The 23,533-nt window shown below is 46.1% G+C and overlaps 1 protein-coding gene across 5 annotated transcripts in view; it reads right to left on the bottom strand.

Moving 5' to 3' along the window:
• The window catches only part of RBMS3 (RNA binding motif single stranded interacting protein 3), a 713,484-nt gene that overhangs the window by 384,475 nt on the left and 305,476 nt on the right, over window positions 1-23,533 (bottom strand). For all 5 annotated transcript variants that reach the window (XM_075587011.1, XM_075587010.1, XM_075587012.1 and 2 more), the window contains one exon: window positions 20,773-20,864. In XM_075587011.1, coding sequence (XP_075443126.1) covers window positions 20,773-20,864 — 92 coding nt within the window. The remainder of the gene's footprint in view (window positions 1-20,772; window positions 20,865-23,533) is intronic.

Here is a 23,533-nt window from a genome sequence, read left to right as displayed (position 1 = left end):
TTACACATGGGCAATCCATATAAAGCTGACACAGACAACAAAGCAAAAACACCACAAAGACCCTCAAATTAAACTGTCAGTACAGAATTGCCAGCGCCATTCCCAAAAACAGAGGTCTGTGACATTTGTGTGTTTTTCTAGTCATTATACTTTTCCCGAATGTATCCTTCAAACACGTGTCTTTATAAACTTGAAAAGATAACCCACACTACTCTAGAACTGTTGGCCCATTAATGCTTTTCACTCTTTCTAGTAGCACATCGACATCACCCTGCTGTATACATTCACTGAAACGTACTCCCAATCTGAAACGTACTCCCTTATCCTGTGCACAGAATCAAGGGCCCCAATGTAATATGCGGCATTCACCTCCCCTTTTCTTAGGAAAATTTCAGCTCCATTCATTCAAATAGGTGCTATGTGGTGTGAATCTACGAAGGGCTATCAACCGAATTGCTCTTACTCAGCGTCAAAGCAGATATTCAAGGGCACGTCAGTAGCTACTGTACCTTTAGATAGCTAGTTACTGTGACGATACAGTATACTGTATGTATATTTAAATATGAAGAAGATATGTGGCACCGAAGTTACAAAATGTAGTACAGATGTAGCTAAGAACTATTTTCAGTGCCACTACTGCCTGGTCAGGTAACAACGGTGGTCACGGCATGGAGAATTAATGCTGTGGTGGGTCCCATTAGGATGCATGGACCTCCTGCAGTATGATCACGGCAGACACTGTCTCTGGCACCAAAGACTTGCTTTTTTGACCACAGCACCAGAGACAGTGAGTCTTGCTACCAGGGCCGCCGACAGGGGGGGACAGAAGGGACAAGTGTCTCGGACCCAGTGGCTGCGGGGGGGCCGGCTCTGCAAATTGGCACTGACCTCTTGCCAGGCCCAGCTGCCAGTTGCGGCCAGGCCCTGGTTCTCCATCAGATGCAGGACTCTTCCTCACTATGTGTCCCATGCCGAGCTTCCAACCTCTGGCGGCGTGCAACGGACCCCTCTGACGTCAGCGTGCCGGAAGTAGGAGGCCTGCAGCTGATGGAGAGCCGGGGCCCAGCTGTGACTGGCAGCCGGGCCTGCCGCCAGAGGTTGGCCCCAACTTGCAGCGCCGGCTACCGGACCCCCACAGCCACCGGGCCTGGCCTGATCATCCTCAAGGTAAGTCTACTTTTTTTATATATGTATTGGGGGGGTGGAGTGGGGGTCTTTTTATATGTATTGGGGGAAGTGGGGCTCTTTTATATGTATTGGGGGAAGTTGGGGTCTTTTAAATGTATTGGGGGAGTGTGGGTCTTTTTATATGTATTGGGGAGTGGAGTCTTTTAAATATGTATTGGGGGAGTGGGGGTGTTTTTAATTTGTATTGGGGGAGTGGGGGTCTTTTTAATATGGAATGTGGGGTTTGTGGTGGGGGATTGAGTCAGAGTGGGGTAATTGACGGAAGGTGGGGGCGAGTGAGGAGAGAGGGGGTGAGGGAGGGAGTGAATGAGGAAAAGAGGGAGTAAGAGTGAGATGCAGGGGAGATAAATACATCTGAGGTGGGAGGGGGTGAGTGAGGAAAAGGGAGTGAGACAGGGGGGAGAGAAATACATGGGAAGAGGGGGGAAGTAGATGGGGCTCGTGAGGTGTGAAATGGTGGGGGGGGGGGGTCTCGCAATACTGCAAACACGGGGAGAGGGGGGGGAGAGGTGGACATAACTCTAGTCCTGGGCACCGGGAAATCTGTCAGTGGCCCTGCTTGAGTACATCTGTACTCTATTACAGGACACTATACTGTAGTTACAGATCTCACCCTTTTTTCTGTTTAAAACTCCATTTTCAGAGGTTGTAACATTTGATCTGTAAATTGTATCATGCTAAAAGTGATTTTAACTTATGATCAATTTCAGTGAAACAGTGTTTAATTTGAACCGTTGTAGCCAGTGAAAATAATTTACATTATATTACGATTATACAGTAGATAAATCAGGCTTTTATTTATGTGATATACATAGGGGGAAATTCAAGTAGCTGCGAGTTTGTTATTGTAAAATCACATGATTTGACATGGTCATAAATTGCGGATTAAAACTGGCCCAAATCTGTATTTTGTATTACGAATCACATCTATAAAAAGTGACAAACCGCATGGTTAAACCGAGCGAACCGGCGCAGTTTGCACTTTTGAAGCGGAATGAACTGAACTGGTGCTGTTAGCTACCTCCTGATCCTGTAATACAGCTTTTGCTTGGTGGAGATGCTGGAAGTGAATTTAGTTTAATTTATCTCTAGTTGTGTATATATATCCCATCAAACCTCTCTCCAAATAACATAGGGAGAGGCCTCCGTGCTCAAAAAAGAACACACCTGAGGCACCTGGGATATATGCTAATGATAAATGCAAAGTATATTTAAATGAGTCACATCCTTACACCTCCTAAAATATTTATATAAGACTAATACTGACAAATCTAAGGGCTCTTGGTATAAAGGAGGTGCTGGTGGCAGGCCCAGAAGGACCAGAACCCACAACCTCTGCTATTTAGTGCAGCAGCACTAGGATTTAACTAAACCAGATGCTGGGAAACTGTACTGTCACATATCTGTCAGGTGTCTCAGGTGTACTCTTTTGTATGCAGAAGGAAAAACAGACAACCAGGCAGTGCAAATGTTCTGCTTTTAAAAGAAGCTATATAAAATAATAATAATAATAATAATAATATAATATATAATAATATATATACAAAAGTATGCCGTGACAATAAAATTTCCCAGCATCTGGTTTAGTTCAATGCTAGAGCTTCTGCCCTGAATAGCAGCGGTTGTGTGTTCTGCTTCCTGTTGGCCCTGACACCAGTAAGAAGGAGGGAAATAATTAAATGTGATTGTGCAGAGACGGAGCCGCGAGAGCCAGGTCATGTGCGAAGATGGAAAGGCTTCATTATACTGTACATCTGAAATATTTTACCCATAACATAGAAGCGGTAACATCAAAAACAACAGCAAACTGGTGATGCCCTTTGTCTGCCGGCTTTGCTGGGACTTAGGTGTTATTGCAGCTTATACCAGCCACATGTTGCACACTTACAAGTGGTCATTAATAAGTTATTATTACAATAAGATGTAATGAATAAGTTTAACGTACAAAGCCATCATTAATGAAAACAATGTATTTTCATTAGAAGATCTCTTGTTTTTCAGTTTCCATCATACCTTGGAGCCTCAACATGTTGCATTACTGCGCCAGAAACAGAATCTTGCCACAAATCACTTACTAGAAAGCCCTGTAAGGCAACCATAACTCTGTAACCTTAAACGTGTACACATTGACAAACAGAAAGTCTTTTGGATAATGCTTCCTTTTAGTCAGTGTGTAATAAGACGAGTGGAGCAACAGAGGGTACTAGAATTTAGCAATCTTATCATCTCTTGCCATCATTTTTGGTCTTTGTGTGTGTTAAGCAAACTGCAAATCTGCACTAAATAAATGTTGTCTGGCTAGGAAACTTGAATCAAATGTCTAAAACTTGATTAACAAGTTTTATTCCGTGTGCTAATGGATAAAATAGAAAATTACAGATGCTCTGCATGGCACTTTAAAGTTAGCATCATACATAACTGTAAGTCTTTTCATATGGATTTAGTTATGCTGCACAAGTGCTAGGATGATACTGTACATTATTTAAAAAAGAATAATGGGCTACTGTATTACTGTAATGTGTTGGACAAGTGGGGTGTGAGCGTGAATCATAGCAAAATAATGTTGCACTGGACCACAGTTAAAGGAAAAAGCAATTACGTCAATAAAGCAATCAATTCTGTGGAAGGAAACAGACAACATTGCACTGACAAATGATAAACACAATCCAGACATAACATAAAAATAAAATACATGCACCTATTGCGATCTCCCAATGGTAGGCCTACAGTACATCGCCAGATAGAAGATAGCATATATCACACATACACATTGATAGATAAAATACTAGATTTAAAACTGAGAAGTAAGCCAATCAGTAAGAGTAGTGATATATCAATAGTTGCTGGTAAACTTGTTGTGTGTGTTGTGTTTAGCTGCTTTAGATTATAATCTCATGTAATAATAATGTTTCCTTGGCTGTTGTACTTTCTACAGGTTAATGCTTTACACAGATTGCCTTAAGCCATAGGCTATTATAAATTGGACAATAACTGCTAGTAAATGACAAGTGTCTACTCTAGGGAATTATACTTTAATATGGAATAAGAGTGCATCTACTGTAAATCAGTGATGTTTATTTAAATACTGTAACTTTAGAGCTTAATGAGCCAAAAATGCTTTACAGAGCAAGGTGTAGTAAGCTTGATCTAAAGCACATATACAGGGCATGAAAAATAGCCCAAAACAAATATGCTGATCATATAAATATGATTGTACATACAGTATATATATATATATATATATATATATATATATATATATATATATATATAACAACACAAAAATTAAGTAGCGCTAAAGAGGATGTGAAATAACCCTAATAAATGATCAATTATAATAACATATTTAAAATATTAAAATAAATTAAAATTACCACAATTTAACCTAATAATATCTACAAACCATAACGTGATAGTGAAAAAAAAAAGGAAAATCCAAATTGAATGTTCCACTCAAACAAAAAATCCAGAGAGAAATATAGTCCCAATAGAAGATCCAGGGAGCGTCTTTGCAGCTTTAAGGGGAGTGGTATAGCCAACCACTTTTGGAATCTATGAACAAAAAACAAACAAAAGCGCAAGCTCCATAGCACGTAACTGAGTAAAAAATAAGTGTAGCCAGGTCCCCCTCGCGCACTTGCCCCCTCCCTTGCCCCCCCCCCTCGCGCACTCGCCTCCTCCTTCACCGTTGCGAGCGCACGGTGTTGCTGTGCGGCCGGTTGCTAGGGAAGCGGGTCGGGCGGTTGCCGGGGACGCGAGCGGCGAGCAGGCCGGTTGCTGGGGACGCGATCGGGCCGTCGCTAAGGCCGCGATCGCGTTGCCACCGGTCCGGCGGCTAGCGGAGCAGGGCGCCGCCATGACAGTTAGCTATCGCATGCGCAGGATGCCAGCTAGCGCGGGAGGCCCCTGATAGATCGCGCATGCGTGAGGATAGACGGCCAGCCCCCAGGGTGCATAGGGGCAGAGACACCTGACGCCAGGGAGCCAATAGGGCTGAGGGATTTGCCCGGGAAAGGAGATAGACTTTTCGCGGGGTTTTGCAGTGACACAGGCAGTCAGGATCCGGACCAGCTAGGGGTAAGAGGTGGATGCAGGGGTCAGTGACCCTCTGCATTAGGCCAGCAGCCCCCAGGCCCCCAGTTAGGTCCTGAGCCACTTAATAGCTTGTGGAGTATAGGGACAGGCCCTAGATAGGGACACTGACCCATTTATTGGTAGCTTAGTCAGGGACACAGTGCTAAAGCCGTGCGGCCCTGCGAGGTGGGTTCTGAGCTCAGAACACTATCAAAGACCCTGGGACTAAGGTGATATTATCCGCGCTGGAATTCACCTAACGCGGTGTGGAGGACAACGTCGGATCGGGCGGAACTCCGGTGATATCGCGGTACCCGTGGCTGGAGCCCGGGCAGGTAACCTGCAACTCACGTGCACCAACCAGGCCTATCACCAGACATAGTGGCTGCGCAGTCACACATACATATGCAGACATTGGTATATGATTTTGGGAGTGCAAGACATTTGGGTGGGGGTTACTGGACACAGGGTGGGGTCACTCTGCGGGAGGTTAGCGTCCGCCGTGACGCCTAGAGGTGGTAGCGTCCGCCGTGATGCCTAGAGGTGGTAGCGTCCGCCGTGACGCCTAGAGTGGTTAGCGTCCGCCGTGGCGCATGTGTTGAGATGTAATGTGATAAGTTGCTGCATGTAGTAAAGTTAATAGTTATATAGAGCTGTCTGTGTGGTCATTGTGTATTGTCCTGCGAGGAACTACTTCCCCTCTGGTGGGAGCCATCGCAGGTGGAGGCGCTGCATCATTAGTATTGTAATTTTCTCAACCCAGGGGGAGCATGTGGGAGAAAACACAACAAGAAAACACACTAAGTGCAGACTGGAATGTACAGGTGTGAGATGATTGTGATGCTTGGCCTCTAAGTGCTGCCTACTCACAGGATGTAGGTAGGATATGTATAGTGGCGTGATCAGTAGAATCTGGTGGGTCCCTCTGAGTAAACACAGGAGGTGGCTGGAACTGGGGTATCATTAGCAGGTGTACATGAAAAGATAAAAACAGACCTCCATGGTGCAGATCAATGGTATACAAAAAACTTTATGAAAGGATATAAAATGTGCACTCACAATATTTAAAAACAAAATAAGCGTTTTTCACTATATAAGTGATGGGAGGGTAGGGATGGTTGCCTCAGCTCACCGCACCGCCGATATCCTGGATAGTTCTCCTCCGCAGGCTCCCTGCTACACCCAGGCAGTGTGGGGATCTCCAGCTGCGGTCTCTCCGGTGCGTCGCGTCACTTCCGGTCTGCACGATCAGCTCCGTCGCGTCACTTCCGGTTCGGCGGTTGATTGGCAGTTCGCGGGCACCAATCCTCTCATCACATCCAGCAAGCTCTATGGAGGTCTGTTTTTATCTTTTCATGTACACCTGCTAATGATACCCCAGTTCCAGCCACCTCCTGTGTTTACTCAGAGGGACCCACCAGATTCTACTGATCACGCCACTATACATATCCTACCTACATCCTGTGAGTAGGCAGCACTTAGAGGCCAAGCATCACAATCATCTCACACCTGTACATTCCAGTCTGCACTTAGTGTGTTTTCTTGTTGTGTTTTCTCCCACATGCTCCCCCTGGGTTGAGAAAATATCGTTTGATCTTCTGGGACCAGTCAAGACAGTCCCTTCCAGAGGGTCTGAGCAGGGGGTTGCAACTTATATTATACTTTCACCTTTGCACTATTTGAGTCACGATTTTCTTCGATATCACTATTTATGAGTTATATATATTCACTGTAATTTAAGTGATCACTAGCACTTAATTAGCGCCAGTTTTTTTCACCAATCACGTTATCTCATTAGTATTGTAATACATTGCCCCAGGTTCCCTTAGCGGATGCTCAGCCTTCTGTGAGCCAACAGGTATTGCACCACGCACCCCTTGGTAACATTGCATGTTCCCTCCACGCACGCGGTATATGCGATTGGGTGGGGTGATATGACCGTTACATTTGGAGGCGCTGCTGAGATCTTAGACCTGGGGTGCCCTATTCAAAACCGAATCACCAAAAATCAGCATCATGGTAATTCCCTCACGTCAAGAGGTCCACGCGTGGGCCACCACCGTCCGTGAACCCCCTAGACATGTGGTTGCAGTAGGGAACGTCCCGGCGTTAGTACCTGAAACTGACATCCGGAACTCACTGAGCAAACTCTTAGGCGCAGATAGAATATGGTACCGTGGCAGGGTGTTCGACTCTACTTATCACTTGAGTGCACTACTATTCACCGTATGCCGGGACATAGGCCCTGAAGCGGCCCCGAATATTCTAATAGCCCCCGAGTGCCCACCAGAAGGATACCCCCTTATATACTCGGACTTGCCAGTAATACGGGAAATGTTCTCGCTCAGAGCCCCTCCTCAAGATCCCGACGAACCGTCCACCAGTACCTGGACGCCACTTACCCCCGTGTCCAGTACCCCAAACCGGGTTGACCGTCCCCAACCCAAAGTCTCCTTTACCCCAAGCGGCCTCCCGGACACCAGTAGTTGGGCTGACAGTCCTCCCTCTCCACCCGACACCGTACCCCGCGAGGTAAACTCTCGGCCTATCGGAGAGAGAGCAACGAATGAAGGTTCCATAATGGGGGTGACGCTACCCCAATTCGTAGAAGCCCTCACTGTGGCATCCCAGTCTCAAAGTTATAGGAAGCTTAAGGCCTTCTCTGGAGTACTTCCAATACCCCAGGGGGAAGAAGGAATAGACCTGTGGAGGGAGAATGCAGTAAAAGTAGTAGAGGAGTGGTCGTGCACTGACACTGTAAAGCGGCAGCGTATTATGGAATGCCTCAGACCCCCTGCGTCTACTATGTTGACCATCCACAGGGACCAACACCCAGAGTTGACAGCGTTGGAAATGGTGGCGTTCCTGTTGGAGGCGTACGGACTAGCAGAAGACGAAGGAGCGCTCTGGACGAAGTACTTCCGTCTTTATCAGAAGGAAGGAGAGGACCTGTCGGCTTTCATCCACCGCCTACAGCTGGTCCTCGGGGTCCTACTCAATCGTAAGCTGGTCTCCGCATCGGGGATGGATGAAGCTCTCCATAAACAGTATCTGCGGGGATCAAGCCCCACTCACCCCATAGCCAACATGCTCCGCAGCAAGATAATGGACGGGGGCCCCTACAAGTTCACCGAGTTGCTGCGGCAAGTGAAACTACAGGAGGCTCATGTTATGCTACACTCCACCGCTACACCTAAGAGCTCCTCTGCCTCCAAAGGAAAGGGCTCTACGGAAAAGAAGGACGAGTCTACTGCCTTGTCCAAAGGGTACAAACCACGACCCCCCGACCGACCACCTTCCCCATCCACGAGTCGCCCGGAAAGCCGCCCAGTGGTATGCTATAACTGCGGCAAGAAGGGCCACGTAATCCGTAATTGCCCAGAAAAGGAAGTTCACCCTGAGGAACACCCTTCCGATAGAGGAAAATCAGCCCGATCTATGGTCTGCAGTGTACCAATGGCAGAAGCTGACCTCGAACTCACTCATTCTGGAACTGGAACCCCGGATGCCCCTTCTGACGCCGGCCCCAGTGATGACGCCCCATCCAGTGAAGCTTGCAGTCAAGTGGGCCCTGCGGCCATCGTGCCCGTGGTACTAGAAGGGATATACGCCTCGGCCCTATTGGACACAGGGTCACAAGTAACCATAATATATCGCAGGTTTTATGATCAGCACCTTCAACACTGCCCACTAAGGCCGGCCGAACATATGAAGGTTAGGGGGTTAAGTAATGAAGACTACCCCATCGATGGGATTGTAAAGGTCCAACTGGACATACTCCAACTGAACACCGGCAAGAAGCACCCCATGCAGGTAGCGGCCATGGTATGCCCGGAGCCCCAAGACCATTGCAAGTACCCAATCATCTTGGGAACCAATGCAGACATAGTGCAAGCTATAATCCGAGCCTACTTGAGAGAGACCAACGAGTTGCCGCTGGCCGATACGCTCCTAGACCCCATCTTACGAGAAGAATGCCACCGGGTGTATGCATTGGAGCGTCATGGGGACCTCTACAATCGTCAACGAGGACTGACGACCATATTACCAGGGGGAGTGCAAAAGATGGCCATCTGGTGTTGTTATCCCGACCGAGACCAGAACGACCAACTGTTCTCGCTGGAGAGTGAACCTGAAGAAGAAGAGGTTCAGCGAGGGTATAGAATACTACCCGAAGTGAGGGAATGGATGGCTAAGATCCCTATTCGAACCCACGTATATGTGCAGAATCTCTCCCCCTTTCCGATGGAGTTTGATGTCGACCAGAAGTTGGGATGCATATATCCGGTCAGCCCGGTGAGAGCCACACCTCAGGTGAAGGCGGCGGCCGCGCACGAGCGGATAGTCAATCTGGACTTCAACTTCGGCGAATCGACCCTGTCCACAGAGTGGAAAAAACGGTTGACCACCCAGCTGATGCAACGACGACATGTGTTCTCCACGAGCGAGATGGATGTGGGGTGCAGCCGCAGTGCCCAACATACCATTCGGATGAGTGATGCCACCCCGTTCCGGGAACGTTCTCGTCGCCTTGCCCCTCGGGATGTGGACGATGTGAGGAACGCCATCCAAGACATGGAAACCGCTGGGATTGTGACGGAATCACGAGGACCTTATGCGTCGCCCATAGTGGTGGTGCGGAAAAAGAACGGGTCCGTATGACTGTGTATCGACTATCGGACACTGAACAACCGCACGATCCCGGATCAATACAACCTTCCGCGCATTGAAGAGATCCTGAATGCGCTGAATGGGAGTCACTGGTTTAGCGTGCTGGACCTCCGATCAGGGTACTATCAGGTGCCCATGACGGCGGAAGACCAGGAGAAAACGGCTTTCGTCTGCCCCCTGGGATTCTATCAATTCACCCGTATGCCCCAAGGTATATGTGGGGCGCCTGCCACGTTCCAAAGGTTGATGGAAAAGACAATCGGGGACATGATTCCCCGGGAGTGCCTGGTGTACCTGGACGACATCATCGTCTTCGGAAGGACTCTGGAAGAGCACGAAGAGCGGTTGTTTAAGGTGATCGATCGTCTGGGAAACGAAGGGTTGAAATTGTCCCTAGACAAGTGCCGATTTTGCCATACCTCGGTGACCTACGTGGGGCACATCGTGTCCGCCAAAGGGATCGCCACCGACCCTGCCAAGGTAGAGGCCGTGGTGAACTGGCCTCGCCCAGAGAACGTCACAGAGCTGCGATCCTTCCTGGGGTTCTGTGGGTATTATCGCCGCTTCGTGGAAGGGTACTCGAGCAAGGCTAAACCCTTGAACAATCTGTTGAAGATATACCCTTCCGAGACCGGGAAGAAGGCTGTACCAGCCCGCCAACCGTTTGGTGACAAATGGACCTCTGAGTGTGAGCAGGCCTTCCTGAAGCTGAAGAAGTGTCTGACCGAAGCGCCTGTACTTGCTTATGCGGATCCCGAACAGCCTTACGTCCTGCATGTGGATGCTAGTCTAAATGGACTAGGCGCCGTCCTGCACCAGAAGCACCCGGAGGGCCTGCGGCCGGTAGCTTACATCAGCCGAAGCTTGACACCCAGTGAGCAGAGATACCCCGTCCACAAGTTGGAGTTTCTGGCTCTCAAGTGGGCGATCACCGAGAAGCTCCACGATTACTTGTACGGTGTCACCTTCGAGGTAAGGACGGATAACAACCCCCTCACGTACATCAATACGTCGGCCAAACTAGATGCAGCAGGCCACCGATGGCAGGCCGCCCTCAGTAACTACAGCTTCTCCTTGAAGTATAAGCCGGGGCCATTGAATATTGGGGCGGACGCCCTCTCCCGAAGACCAGGACTACTCGCTACCCCCGATGATGAGGAATGGGAAGAACTTCCCGGCCCCGGAGTGCGGGCTATGTGTAAAACTGCAGCCATAGTTAATGACCAAGTGGCCTTCTCCGAGTTACGAGTGATCGACTCTTTGGGATGCCAGTCGCAGGCTGTCCCCGCCGCCTACTGCGACCCAAAAGGGATGCACCTCACGCACGACAAGGTGTTCCGGTGGAAAGATCTGGTAGACTACCAAATTCGAGATCCGGTCACTAGCATCATCCGGCATGCCGTTGAAAAAAGGAACCCAGCCCTTCTGAAACGTGCGCCCAATGACTTGGTGGCCTTACTCATGCGAGAATGGGACAAATTTGAAGTGGACAACTGCTTGCTCTATCGGGTGGTGCAATATCATAATCACCCGGATAGGAGACAACTAGTCCTACCCAAGAACTTACAATACCTGGTGTTGAAGTCCCTACACGATGAACACGGGCACCTAGGTGTAGAGAAGACTTTTGGGCTAGTCCGAGACCGGTTCTTCTGGCCCAAGATGAGGGAAGCGGTGGAACAACACTGCCGCCGTTGTTCCCGGTGCATTCAACGCAAGACGTTGCCTACCAGAGCAGCTCCCATGGCCCATCTTAAGAGTTCTGGTCCGATGAACTTGGTGTGTATGGACTTTTTATGTATCGAACCTGATAGCCGAGGCATCGGTAACGTGCTGGTCATCACGGACCATTACACCCGATATGCACAGGCCTTCCCCACAAAAGACCAGAAGGCTATCACGGTCGCGAAAGTTCTATGGGAAAAGTTCTTCGTGCATTACGGTTTTCCAAACCGACTTCACTCCGACCAAGGGCGAGATTTTGAGAGTACTCTGATCCGAGAATTACTTAAAATGCTGAACGTCGCCAAGTCCCGGACGACTCCGTACCACCCCGAAGGAGATGCTTTGCCTGAACGATTCAACAGGACCCTGTTGGACATGCTTGGAACTCTGAAGGGAACGCAGAAAGCAGAATGGAGTCGTCACGTAGAAACGTTGGTACACGCGTACAACTGTACTCGCCATGAGTCCACTGGGTTCTCCCCGTACTTCCTCATGTTTGGGCGGGAGGCAAGACTCCCCGTAGATGTGCGTCTTCGAGTCTCAACGGATGGGATACACAATGCTACCCATTTCCAGTATGTGCAAAGGCTAAAGGACAGTTTGCAGCAAGCTTACCAACAGGCTGAGAAGTCTACAGCTAAACTGAATGCTGGCAATAAGAGACGATACGACAATAAAGTCAAATATCGAGAGTTACGTCCTGGGGACGCTGTGTTACTTCGTAATTTGGGAGTCCCCGGAAAACATAAACTGGCAGACCGATGGAGAGATGGCGTATATGAGGTAGAGTCACAGATGCCCGGCCTCCCGGTCTATCGCATCAAAGACACAGACGGCCGGGTAAAGGTGTGGCATCGTAATCACCTTCTCCCTATTCCCCAAGTGGGAGGCGAAGAAGAAGAAATACAGGCCACACCGCTCAACGGTGAGTCCGATCTATCAGAGGTGGGTCAAGAGACTGTAAATAACGAGACCCACTCTGAAACTCCTGAAGACCCTATGGAGGGACCCTCTCAAAGGGACTATTCCACAGAAGGGGCATCTCCCGGAGGAGCTACGGGTAAAGGGCCCCGTAGGCCAACGCCTACTAAGGTGGCACCAACAGGCCAGCCTTTGGATCCACAGAGCCCGTGCTTTGTGCCTAACAGAGACTGTTCAGAGACATTTCTCCCCTCAAGGGACGAGGCTGAGCCTCAGGACTGTACTTATTACTCCCCAGAGGGAGTTGCTGAAGAACAACTCCGTAGGAGCCAAAGGGCCAGGTACCCTCCAACTCGGGTAACCTATGATCAAATGGGGGCACCCCAGTATGAGGCTCAGCAGTGGTCTCGGAGCAAAATCCAATCCGTGATTGTGATGCTCACAGAATTGTGTAACCTTGTTTAAAGTTGATGCAATGTGCTAAGTTGTATTCGTACCAGATGCATTTTTATTATATAACGGTTGTGTATAGTAGTAAGTTATGTGGTCCAAGCGGGGATGTTGGAGTTTCACCAGGGGGAGGATGTAGCCAGGTCCCCCTCGCGCACTTGCCCCCTCCCTTGTCCCCCCCCCTCGCGCACTCGCCTCCTCCTTCACCGTTGCGAGCGCGCGGTGTTGCTGTGCGGCCGGTTGCTAGGGAAGCGGGTCGGGCGGTTGCCGGGGACGCGAGCGGCGAGCAGGCCGGTTGCCGGGGACGCGATCGGGCCGTCGCTAAGGCCGCGATCGCGTTGCCACCGGTCCGGCGGCTAGCGGAGCAGGGCGCCGCCATGACAGTTAGCTATCGCATGCGCAGGATGCCAGCTAGCGCGGGAGGCCCCTGATAGCTCGCGCATGCGTGAGGATAGACGGCCAGCCCCCAGGGTGCATAGGGGCAGAGACACCTGACGCCAGGGAGCCAATAGGGCTGAGGGATTTGCCCGGGAAAGGAGATAGACTTTTCGCGGGGTTTTGCAGTGACACAGGCAGTCAGGATCCGGACCAGCTAGGGGTAAGAGGTGGATGCAGGGGTCAGTGACCCTCTGCATTAGGCCAGCAGCCCCCAGGCCCCCAGTTAGGTCCTGAGCCACTTAATAGCTTGTGGAGTATAGGGACAGGCCCTAGATAGGGACACTGACCCATTTATTGGTAGCTTAGTCAGGGACACAGTGCTAAAGCCGTGCGGCCCTGCGAGGTGGGTTCTGAGCTCAGAACACTATCAAAGACACTGGGACTAAGGTGATATTATCCGCGCTGGAATTCACCCAACGCGGTGTGGAGGACAACGTCGGATCGGGCGGAACTCCGGTGATATCGCGGTACCCGTGGCTGGAGCCCGGGCAGGTAACCTGCAACTCACGTGCACCAACCAGGCCTATCACCAGACATAGTGGCTGCGCAGTCACACATACATATGCAGACATTGGTATATGATTTTGGGAGTGCAAGACATTTGGGTGGGGGTTACTGGACACAGGGTGGGGTCACTCTGCGGGAGGTTAGCGTCCGCCGTGACGCCTAGAGGTGGTAGCGTCCGCCGTGACGCCTAGAGGTGGTAGCGTCCGCCGTGACGCCTAGAGGTGGTAGCGTCCGCCGTGACGCCTAGAGTGGTTAGCGTCCGCCGTGGCGCATGTGTTGAGATGTAATGTGATAAGTTGCTGCATGTAGTAAAGTTAATAGTTATATAGAGCTGTCTGTGTGGTCATTGTGTATTGTCCTGCGAGGAACTACTTCCCCTCTGGTGGGAGCCATCGCAGGTGGAGGCGCTGCATCATTAGTATTGTAATACATTGCCCCAGGTTCCCTTAGCGGATGCTCAGCCTTCTGTGAGCCAACAGGTATTGCACCACGCACCCCTTGGTAACATTGCATGTTCCCTCCACGCACGCGGTATATGCGATTGGGTGGGGTGATATGACCGTTACATAAGGTATATTTATTTAAAAAATCAGCAACCCATAAGAATGTGCACTTACAGGATTTTAAACAGAACCATTCGTGGGAGACAAATCTCTATTGTGGTCATCTGCGGTGGTAGGGTGAGTCCCAGGTTTGCAGAGTGGATGTAAACAGCCCAGGTTCACCATGAATTGGCAGCAAGATATAAAGGCATCCAATGCCTGCACGTCCTTTGCTCCCTCATACAATGATTGCTAACACTTGAAATTAGCGCAAGCCGGAGCGCAGGGAAGCCAGGGACTCCAAATATACCAACACAAACGCGATGACATCACAGCTCTACACGAAGTCGCCGCAGTGTGACGAAACGCGTAGAGCTGTGACGTCATCGCGTTTGTGTTGGTATATTTGGAGTCCCTGGCTTCCCTGCGCTCCGGCTGGCGGTAATTTCAAGTGTTAGCAACCATTGTATGAGGGAGCAAAGGACGTGCAGGCATTGGATGCCTTTATATTTTGCTGCCAATTCGGGATAGGAGTTCATAGTGAACCTGGGCTGTTTACATCCACTCTGCAAACCTGGGACTCACCCTACCACCGCAGATGACCACAATAGAGATTTCTCTCCCACGAATGGTTCTGTTTAAAATCCTGTAAGTGCACATTCTTATGGGTTGCTGATTTTTTAAATAAATGTACCTTATTTTTTACTCAGTTACGTGCTATGGAGCTTGCACTTTTGTTTGTTTTTTGTATATATATATATATATATATATATATATATATATATATATATATATATATATATATATAAATACTTGATAGAAATGTCTACCACAATGTGAAATCAGCATGCATGGTGTATTTATTTTGCAGAGGGTGAAACTTACACTGCTATGAGAATTAACAATATTGAACATTTTATATTGAACTGATATGGCTGTATTGTTGCATTGTTACAAATACATTTTAACTGTAAACATTTAATGAAATCATTAGAGTTATCTAATTAATGAAAGGGCAGTATCTCCTATACACACAAATCAGAAGATCACAAGGTCTCCCAAAGATCCCTAATTGCACTCTATAGCTGCTATAATAGGGAGGGTTTCAAATACTCCTCAACATAATGTCAAGTTGGCTTGTATAAGTACATAAAGTAACTGCTCCCAACACTGTGGGAGGACAGTACCACTAAAAACCTAAATAGGTCAAAATAATAAAGTTTTATTAAACCAAAAACAACGGCGCAAACTCATAAAATTTTGTTAAAAAATGGGTGATGTAGTAACTTCAACAGGGAGTAAGGAGAAATCTCCAAGTAACCATATATGTAATCCTGTTAATAGATACTAGGACGTTCCACATAAGTTACTCACTAGTGAGGTAAGTATGTAGATGTTGATGTGGGTGTTCTATTAAACCCTTTATATGCAAAGAATAGGATGTGTATCCAAAAATAGGAGTAACTTAGGTATCACTAAATAGTTATCCTCACTTTGCATGTAGGTGGTGGGAGATAATATAAATGCATATAGGGTATGTAGATCTGCGTTCGATCATGTGTAAATCATACAGAATGCAATATAAGTCATTGGACATTGGTATATAGTCCCATAGTCTCGATATCACTGTAGATGTAATCACGTGTATCTCAGACCCAGATATCAGGGTAAAAGATAACCAGGCATAATACATTTTCTTCTTACTTCCACAGATGTCAGTATCAGTGTGTAATCTCCTATATCCTGTAGGGCCGAGGTGGGCAACCCTGTCGCCAATCGCCACAAGTGGCGAATCGGCCATGAAAGTGTGGCGAATTTGAGTTTACTAGCTCCCACAGTAAAATATACTTTTTCCTGACGGCGTGTGCTGGTTTCCGCTTTCTGAATGAGTGCCTTCAGTAGGAGTCTAGACCTGACCTTGAACTGCTATTTAATTTTTTTTCCAATTTCTCCCCAAGAGATGGATAAGTGGGTGATTCGAAAACAAAGGGGGTCATGCACTAAGCTCCATTAAGTCATTTTTAGAGCGCAAAGTGCTCTTAGCACGTGATGTTGCGCTGAACATGATGCACTAAGCCACGCAAACAGGCACTATGCGCACTAAAACTGACTTTTTTCAGGAAATTTTTCTAAGTCCAACTTTGCTCGTTCGTTACCCTGTTTGTGTAAAATTCTGCCCTTAAGCGGGATGCACTAAGCTACATAACCTTAGCGTACGCGAAAGTTGCGTTCAACAGAACACGTCAGCTCAAGGTAGGCGCAAAAAAAACTGGAGTTTGAAAAATTTCTTGCTTTACATTTTTGCATTCGCAACACCCATACAACAGGCCGGCGGGGGTCCCCGGCTGACCCCGCGGAAGTCCCCGAGGGAGGCCGGGGGTCGCGCGGGTGTCCCCGGCTGACCCCGTGGGCCTGCGGTAGCAATGTTGTGCCTACAAAAATATTAAACATTATTTCTAACTAAATACACCCCCCTAACACATACAGTACAATAATGTGCAAAATAACTATTATTCAGATTTGGATAATAGATTATTTGCTCATTATTAAACATTGCATTAGCATACATAAATAAAGTAAATAAATACATTTATACTTACCACAACAGCAGGTCCCTCTGTCCTCCGTTGAAAGAAAGCATACAGTATATACATAATAAAGACATTCCAATGGCCCCTAACCCCTTAATCACCTTAGCGGTTACTAACCGCTATAGTCATTAAGGGGTTAACCCACCCTGCCCCGATACAAACCCGGGAGGCCTAAGCACCCACCCTGAACTGACTATACCCACCCTGTACCCATTGAGTAGTATAGTGGTACATCATACCCATATAATAATAATATGGGCATGATAAGCCTCTATAGCACTCAATGGGCACCCTAATTACAATACATTAATGCACCAGATACACAATAATAAAACCTAACTCCAAAAAAACATACTTCACTAAATAAAAACAGTAGCCAGCTAATCCAATGAATACAAGCAATAACAACATCAAAAATGAATTAATTAAACCATTAACCAAAAAAAAACAATTAATTCCTAAACCAACTCAAAATGAATAGTAACACTAACCAATCAAACCAATGAATTACTACAACATTAATGAATGTAAACATTAAAAGACAAAGAAATACATTCAAACAATATCTGAAATAACCATAAAACGCATTAGCTAACATAATACAACATTAACTACAAACGAACACCAATCGCAAACATTTTATTAGCATTAAGCAGGAAAAAAAAAACCATCACATTTACTTTATTTAGGTATGCTAATGCAGTGTTTAATAATGGGCAAATAATCTATTATCCATATCTGGATAATAGTTATTTTGCACATTACAGTACTGTATGTGTTAGGGCGGAGGGTGGGAGGGGGGAGTCGTGTATTGATGTTTGTTAAATCTTTTTTTAATATACATGTGTTTCATAGTGTAGATGTGCAGGGGGTCTCTGAAGCTGACCCGCGTTGGTTTTATGTCCGGGGACCCCCTGCTTCCCGAGATACAGGCACCTTTACATGGTGTGGCGATTTTCACTGCTCATTCACCACACCTGTGGTTTCATTGAAAAATAGGTTACCCACCTCTGCTCTAGGACATCTTTCTCACTTTCTCATTGCAGGCCAATGGGGTCATTTATCAACATCTCCAGGTGGCAAAAGTTGTGCAAAGAAAAACACCAGGATTATCAAGAAAAAAACATTTTCATTGAAAACAATAGGATTTTCTTTTTGACAAAGCTGGTTCAGAATTTTTGTTCTGGTTTTGCTCTAATGACCTTTATCTTATTACTTTGATAAATAAATAATGTTCGATAGTGTCGGATTTTAAAAAAATACCGCCCTTAGGCACTTACATATTGCCGGACTCCTCCTCCAGCGCTGCGCTGTTCTGTTGCCATGACAACGCGCTGCTGTGTGATGTCACGTTGCCAGCCACACATGCACGGTCGGCACTTCCCACCCGCTCGTGTGCATGCGCGATCGGCACTTGCTGGCCATGCATTTGCAACCGGCAAGTGCCGATTGTGCATGCGCACGAGCAGCTAGCATGTGCCAATCCCGCATGCGTGCCCAGCAAGAGCGATCTCGCATGCGTGCCCAGCAAGTGCCACCGCCATGCGACGATCGCTCATGCATGGGCAGCAAGCGCCCCCAAATTTTGCCTCCCCAATATTCTGCTGCCTGAGGCTCGGGCCTATTGGTAAATCTGCCACTGATGATCGTTCAAGTCTATCAACGTGGATCTGCGATACAGATGTAGCAGCTGTTATTGCTCCACTGCGGGACACACACAACGTTCCAGCAGCCGCCATTCTTAATGCATTAGCCACATGCAAAAAAAAAAAGGGGGAGCAGCTAACGTGCTATTGCACCCACTGGAACGTACCAGCAGGTGTTATAACACCTGCTACATCTGTAGCTACTTTCAGATGCCAATTTACCGCTCATTCCTACTAAAAAGAGCAGCTTTTTGCAATTCCATAATACAGGGGTGGCCAACTCCAGTCCTCAAGGTCCACCAACAGCACAGGTTTAAGGATATTTCTGCTTCTTTAGCACAGGTGGCTCAATCAGTGGCTCAGTCAACGATTGAGCCACCTGAGCTGAAGCAGGAATATCCTTAAAACCTGACCTGTTGGTGGTGCTTGAGGATGGAGTTGGCTACTACTGCCCTAAAACGTTTCCTGTATTCATATGTACAGTAAGGGGAAACTGCTGCCAGAAGGAGCAGAGAGGACAAGGCCTCATCCGTACTCAAAGAATACCAGTTGATTTACTTTAAAAAAAACATAAATCCTCACTGATGATCATTGTCATTAAAAAGTGGGAAAGTACTTCAAAACACAATTATTGCTTTCCTGTTTTTAATTTTAGAAACCCCATTATTTTCTCTAAACGTTTACAATGGAAATTATGTAGTTTAAATGTCTGGAAACCTGAAATATGGGTTTTCAATTAGCTGAAATAGCTCCAGTCTGCAGGTTTATTCAAATGTTTTTGAAGGGACTTATGGTTTAATAAAGACTGTCTCCACATATTTTTTAGTACAAAAACATTTGATTCCAATGTAATAGTCACAGATCACAAAGTTTCTTTGAAAAATGCCATCAACAATGCCAGCACCATAAAAACAATGGCTTCAGATAATGTAGTGAAATAAAAAGCATGTCAAAGAGTGTGAAACACAATCAATTACAGATGCAGCGGCCATTATTTTAAGAAATCACGGCGCCATTTTCGTGTGCGCTGCCGTACTCCACGCGGCATGAACGCGGCCAATCGCCCCAGGCACATATGTTTATAGCGGTTGCTTTGTTTGAATTTCATGGATTGTGTGCAATTAAATGCAATGAAATTAATTAATTGTAATGTGTACAGTACTGTGCTACTGTGCTACTGTGTCAATTTCAGGTGTGTAAAAGCCACAACACTAAAATGCAATTTTATGCACTCGCCTGCACTCGCGTCTTAAGGCGGTACGGTTGGAAGCAATCCCGCACCATGACATGGGTATTCCGAGATATACACCGCGTGAAGTGTTAAAATAATGGCTGCTGCATCTGTAGAAAAGACGTGCAATCCTATCAAATTCCTTTTGTTTTTGTTAACTAGCATCAAAAAAGAAGACTATTCTGAATGCTGGGGGGATACAACATTTAAAATATATTCTTCATATTCCGGATCTGCATGTATTTTTCATTAATATTTTTCCTATATTAACAATATTGTATTCCCTATTCCTTTACCTCATAGGGACTGATTTGGGAGCCTGTTTTTTTTTCTTGTGAGCATATTATACAGTACTTATTTTCTTAAAAACATGAATACCACTCTGTAGTATCCAATGATGGAGTAAGACAAAACAATATTTAATTGGCAGAACCCACAAACTGGCCCAAACAAATCATATTGAAACATATTGAAATCAAGCGTCAAGTCTTCTCTTCTTCATACTCATACAATATAAACATTTAAATGTATGTTATTCTGAATAATAGTTATACACCCAAACCACATAAAAAAAACTGCTCTTTAGAACACATCAGGGGCAACAAATAATGAAGATCAACATGTCATAATTTAGTCCCACTCCCTCTTAGTAATTATTAATACTGTTGATAATGTATACTGCATTTTTATATTAAACTAAATAATATTACTGTAATTGTTCGTTAGGTTTGCAGCAATACAAAGTTTGAAGGTAAGATGAGAACAAAAATAAAAACAGAAACTCTTACCTTTGCCATCTGGGCTTGCACTCCATTTGCTTTCAGAGATGCAACTGCTTTTTGTGCTGCAGCAGGACTGTCAAAATCTACAAATCCATAGCCTGCAAAAGTCAATATGGCAATCAGTCAACAAATTACTTACTTACTGCTAACATCTCTCATTGTACATCACAGAGCCATCACGTAAGACCGCAGTGTTCTCTAATGTGTAGACAAGATGAGCCTTATCTTACTTCGTCTTATACAGAATGTATTGATATCAGTGGTAGAAGTGTGGTGACGTGCCAATATTTATTACATAGAATCCTAAACTTTCACACATGTTGCACAAACAATAGAACTTGTCTTACAGCTGCAGTACAGTCCCCTCTTCCCACGGCAAACAATGTGCGCCATTTCCATACTCTTGTGGAGTTAGTTTGTCTCTCTCTTTAGTGGAGCAAACCAATCCCAATTCTATACTGTAGCAGCACTGTGGAGATCCCCTTTTATAACAATTTGCAAGTTTGTGAATGATTACCAGTACATGTACACTGCCACTCACAAGCAGATGATAATGTCAATTTGGTACTACAGAAAGAAGAAAGTTTTAGAAAGCATAGAAACTGTGGATCGCGGGGTCAGATTGCTGATTCAAATGGATCTGTTTCTTGTGGAATGAGTGTTCTGAGAAGTAGTGGCTCAGTGAGTAAACACACTGACTGGCACTGAGTTTCAAGCAGGGGAACCTGGCTCAATTCCCCATGTTGGCTCCTTATAACCTTGGGCAAGTCACTATATCTCCCTGTGCCTCAGGCACTAAAAATATAGATTGTAAGCTCCATAGGGCAGGGACTGTGTCTGCAAAAAGTCTCTGTAAAGTACTACGTAAAACTAGCAGCACGACACAAGAACAATTATTATTATTTTAAAATAAATATACCCGAAATATTATTTCTTTTTTTTAATCTATCGTTAACATTAACAGTGTTATCCTGTGGTGACCGATAGTAGCCCAACTTTTTTTCAGGCACTTTGGGCCCTATTCCAAATGCTGAGAAGCTGCTTTCCAGTGCTGGAGACGAAATCAACTTCATTCAAACGTATGGGACTCAAATGTGTTCCAACACAGAGAAGTGACTTCACAGCACAGTGAACAGAGACTTTTGACCACTATCAGAAATATTATGATTGATATTTTGATTATTTACATCTTATACCCTCATACAATGGTGGATATACTGGCTGGATACAATGTATCCTAAAGGAATGAATGAAGAAGAAGGATTGCACTGTTTCCTTTAGGCTGAGTCCATGGTGACTCACCCGTGCGGAGGCGCGCTGAGGCTGAGGAAAGCGTTTCCCTGGCCTTGGTTAGCGTGCCGTCCGGGGGCGTGTCAGGGGGCGGGCCAGCGGGCCAGTGACGTCACCGGCCCTGCGCTCCCGTGAGCACGCGAATTTAACATTTTCCTAAGCTACGCTTCCGCGCGCTTGCGGAAGCGTAGGCGAGCCCCTACTAAAGCCGCTCTCATTGCAGCTGCAGGGGCTCACTGGTAAGTGAGAGCGCACCTCAGCACGGGTCAGCGCATAAGCGCTGACCATGCCCGAGGCCTTAGAATTATCATTCACTATGAGCAGTTTCTATGGGCGCATAAGATGTGTGTCCTGGGAGCCTATTGAGGTAGGAAAAAAGCCTACTAGGGAGGCTGAAAGTAAGGGATCTCATCACCCTTTTAATATTCCACCAAACTATATCATCAGGTAACATTTTGTCTACAGAGATCTACACTTACCTATCTGCCACCATAGGTAGAATAGAGCCCCTGCCTTCCTAAGGGAAGCTCAGTAAGTGTGACTGTAGAATACATATCTGACAAGAGTCATAAATGAATTTTAAAAAGAGCCTTTTGAGGTGTATTAAAGAATGTAAAAGAAAGATTTTTAAAAAATCCCCTTCTACAAGGGAGGTTTAAACATCGGGACCCTTTACATGGGTAAATGGTCCTTTATATGAACAAATGTACTGTAAATAGTGAGAATGTTGAGTAAGAATGACGCAGAGTACCACTTATGGTAATAATTCATTTATTCTCTACAAATCTATTAATGGTTAAAATACTTGTTCATTGCTATATCAACGTACTGGCATATTGAAAACCTGGGCGAACTTCTTATTAGGATCTATAGTAATAATTTATTCATTAAGAGCCAATGCTATAGATCAGATAGCTGTACGGAATTGAAGTGTATAATATTAAATGCATGTAAATCTCCACACACATTTTTAATTCCCCTTCTCTTGATTTTAGAGTTAATCAATGTCACTATGGTGTTGTCCGTTTTGGTATTGTGCGTCTATGCCCCACACATACTGTACAGTATAGAAGGCATTGAACAATGTTAATACAAGAAGTGAAAATGATGTGAACCAATTACCTCAGCTGTGACTTGACTTAGAGAGTGGGTGAGAACTCAAAGGGAACCACTGTATATAAAATTCACCCTACTTTACTTGTATCACCTATACAGTATGTGTTAAACTTGAAGGGATCTCCCCAAAACCGTGTGCACTATGTCTGTTTTAAAAATACTTGAAATGTCTATTTGACTGATCATTAAGTTTATGAGCGCTACAGGTTCCTGTTCTTTATTGCAGACCCAGGGGGTAATTTATCAAAGTCTCCAGGTTGCAAACATAAGGCAAAACAATGACACCAGATTTAACAAGAAGACACATTTCCACTGCTTCTGAATCTGTGGATTGGTTTTGTCCTAGTATTCTTTTGCAGCT

Source organism: Ascaphus truei, chromosome 2 (assembly GCF_040206685.1).
Source record: "Ascaphus truei isolate aAscTru1 chromosome 2, aAscTru1.hap1, whole genome shotgun sequence".
In the NCBI taxonomy this organism is placed as follows: Eukaryota; Metazoa; Chordata; class Amphibia; order Anura; family Ascaphidae; genus Ascaphus; species Ascaphus truei.
Note: the sequence above shows the minus strand (reverse complement) of the source record. Positions and strands in the feature narration are given on the sequence as shown.